This window comes from Plectropomus leopardus, unplaced genomic scaffold, assembly GCF_008729295.1.
Source record: "Plectropomus leopardus isolate mb unplaced genomic scaffold, YSFRI_Pleo_2.0 unplaced_scaffold27591, whole genome shotgun sequence".
Classification (NCBI taxonomy): Eukaryota; Metazoa; Chordata; class Actinopteri; order Perciformes; family Serranidae; genus Plectropomus; species Plectropomus leopardus.
This window is the reverse complement of record NW_024630036.1, coordinates 1,952-4,537: the sequence shown is the minus strand read 5'-3', so window position 1 is coordinate 4,537 and position 2,586 is coordinate 1,952. Positions and strand designations below refer to the sequence as shown.

General features: G+C 37.6%; 1 protein-coding gene across 1 annotated transcript; it reads right to left on the bottom strand.

Moving 5' to 3' along the window:
- Nucleotides 1-380: 380 nt before the first annotated feature.
- LOC121937838 (butyrophilin subfamily 3 member A3-like) lies at nt 381-2,283 on the bottom strand (the record flags this gene model as incomplete). Its single annotated transcript, XM_042481143.1, has 4 exons — nt 2,175-2,283; nt 1,164-1,505; nt 598-876; nt 381-493 (listed from the first exon to the last, which is right to left on the bottom strand). Coding segments are annotated over exons 1-4 (843 nt in total), but the record flags the coding sequence as incomplete, so codon positions are not given.
- Between the last annotated feature and the right edge of the window lie 303 nt (nt 2,284-2,586).

Here is a 2,586-nt window from a genome sequence, read left to right as displayed (position 1 = left end):
ATACTGTACATACATACATACTGATGACTTCAATATGAATGTAAAGTAAGTATTTTCGATTGGGTTAATTGTGTAACCACCACCAACAAAAAATAACTAAAAATGGTAAACAAAAAAAAAAACAGATAAATAAATAAAAAGATTAAATATAATTGATTATAATTATTGAGTACCACCCAAGTTTAATTTTGAAACTGGATGCCCAAATTAAAAAAACAAAAAAACATGATTGCAGTGGATGGTTTTACATATAAAGATAATCATAAAAGAGATGTGAGAGAAACTTAAGGATTTAATTCATATGAGAATAAATATGAAAGAGATGCGAGTAATTTGTGGTTTGTTTAAAGAAGAAAAAAGAAGTTTAACTTACCTTTTTTGTTTTTTCCCCATTTACACACAACAAAGACAACTACAACAATAGGTATGATGCAAACAACCAGGCAGATACTGATGCGAGCAGCAAAACTGGACTGAACCATGAAGAAATCCACTGAAATTATAAAACATATATCAGATGTAGTCATAAAATTAGACTTAAACTGTCTGTGACTAACAGAGAGAAAACATCAGTAACTTCTACGTCATGTTTTCTACCTGAAATCTGGATTTGTGTCTCTCTGGTCTGGTTGATGTGGTTCTGTTGGACTCTGCAGGTGAAGCTGTTGCTGTGTCTCTTGTCCACAGTCACTCTGCTGCTGACAGTATAGAGGTCATCAGGACCTCTGACTGTCTCTGTAGGTCCAGCAGAGAGGACGTGTCCCTCACCGTCCAGCCACGACACCTCAGGCTCTGGATACCAGCCTTTAGATTTACAATCCAACGACAATCCATTGTCAAGTTTGGAAATCTCTATTTCCAGAGGGGAGACAGAGCCTGTGATAGAGTAGAAATGTAAAAAAAGCTTCATCTTAGAAAGTGCACATAATAGACCTTTTCTTTCTTGTTGAGGATAAAAAGGGCCTGAAAAACACAAACTTATGAAACTTGCTTCCATGTGAAACATCTTCTTCATTGTCTGAGCCCAGTACGCTGCGCTTTTTGAGAGAAACATTCAACGAATAGCAATTCAGCACAAGGCTTCATTTGTCCATTACTACTCCAACGTGGGATTAACCTTTCTTTGGATAAATGACTGTAAAAGTCATTGTATGTCCACTTACCAAAAACAAGCTCAACAGTAGAGTCTTTATTAAATATGGGAAGGAAGCATCTGTATGTTCCGCTATCGGACTGTTTCACCCTGGAGAGTTTCAGCGAAGTGTTTCCGTGCTTCAGTTTGTCGATGAACAGTGACGTTCTTCCTCTGTATTGTGGATTCTGATCATCTAGAAGTTCTTGACCAGAACGCCACACATGGACAAATCTGGGTTTCAGGTCAGGTCTCGTCCACTCCACTGTGGTGGAAACAGCATCCATGGCAGGTTTCAGGTGACATGACAAAATGACGTCATCACCAATTACAGCTAATATTGGCCGATGTGGACCAATTACTTGAAGCTCACCTGGGAAGACATGGTGTTATCAGATATTGGTTAATGTTTTAAAAAAATTAAGAGGAAAATAGGCTAATTCTATAATACATGTTGTTTTTGTAATACTCATTTTGACCACAGGAGGCTGAAGCGCACCACTGCGGGACTTTTCATTTCTCTCTGCACTCTAAACACAGCATGCATCTCCTGTTATTCAAATTCTGATATATGACCACTTTCATGTTACATCAAAGGTTAAGGTCATCGTGGTCACTGTCACTTGCAGCAGTTACAGTACAGTGCATTTGTGTTTTGAATGCTGAAACTGTTGAATGCTCCCCCTGCTGGAGATCACAGGTAACTACTACTGTTGATGTTAGATTTTGCATTTTGAAGATAAAACTGCAAGTGTCAGTGACCACTATGACCATGAAAGTCCCGCAGTGGTGCGCTTCAGCCTCTTGTGGTTGAAAAATGAGCCTTATTTTTCTTGCCCAAAAAAACATTTTGTTATCTTGGCCCAAAAAAATAATCATTTTTCTTTCTTTTTTGGGCTAGAAAAAGACCGGGGGGGGGTGTTTTCAGGAGGAAAATAAGGCTAATTTTTCTAAGTGTTTCTTTTTGTAATACTCATTTTGAGTTTTCCTTGATTGACAACCTTTTAACTTTAGTATTAATCCCAAAATGAATGTGAGTTACCTTTGCAGCAGTGTGTTAACAGGAGCAGGAAAACTGTGTGCTGGAAAACCGAAACACAGAGGGTACGGATTTTCAGATTAGGGGATTTTCTGTTCTTCAGGTGAAACATCCTGGATATCTGAAAGCAAGTCACCACAAGAGTTGCACTGTTGGAACCTCAAGTTTTAACAAAACTGCTTTTTTAAAATGTACAAATGTAACATATCCACGGTTTGCCGACACTGACAATGCCTGTATTTTTTTTCCTTTAGCAATTCGGTTGCTGAAAATCCTACAACTTGTTGAACTGTTTATCCAGCTGAAGGCTTTTGTAGCTCTTGTAACATCAGGCCTGTCTGTAATATTTGATTAATAAAAATATAAAGAATTCTTATGACTTTTAGTTAATGGTATTTTGTCTTCTCTGATCTAA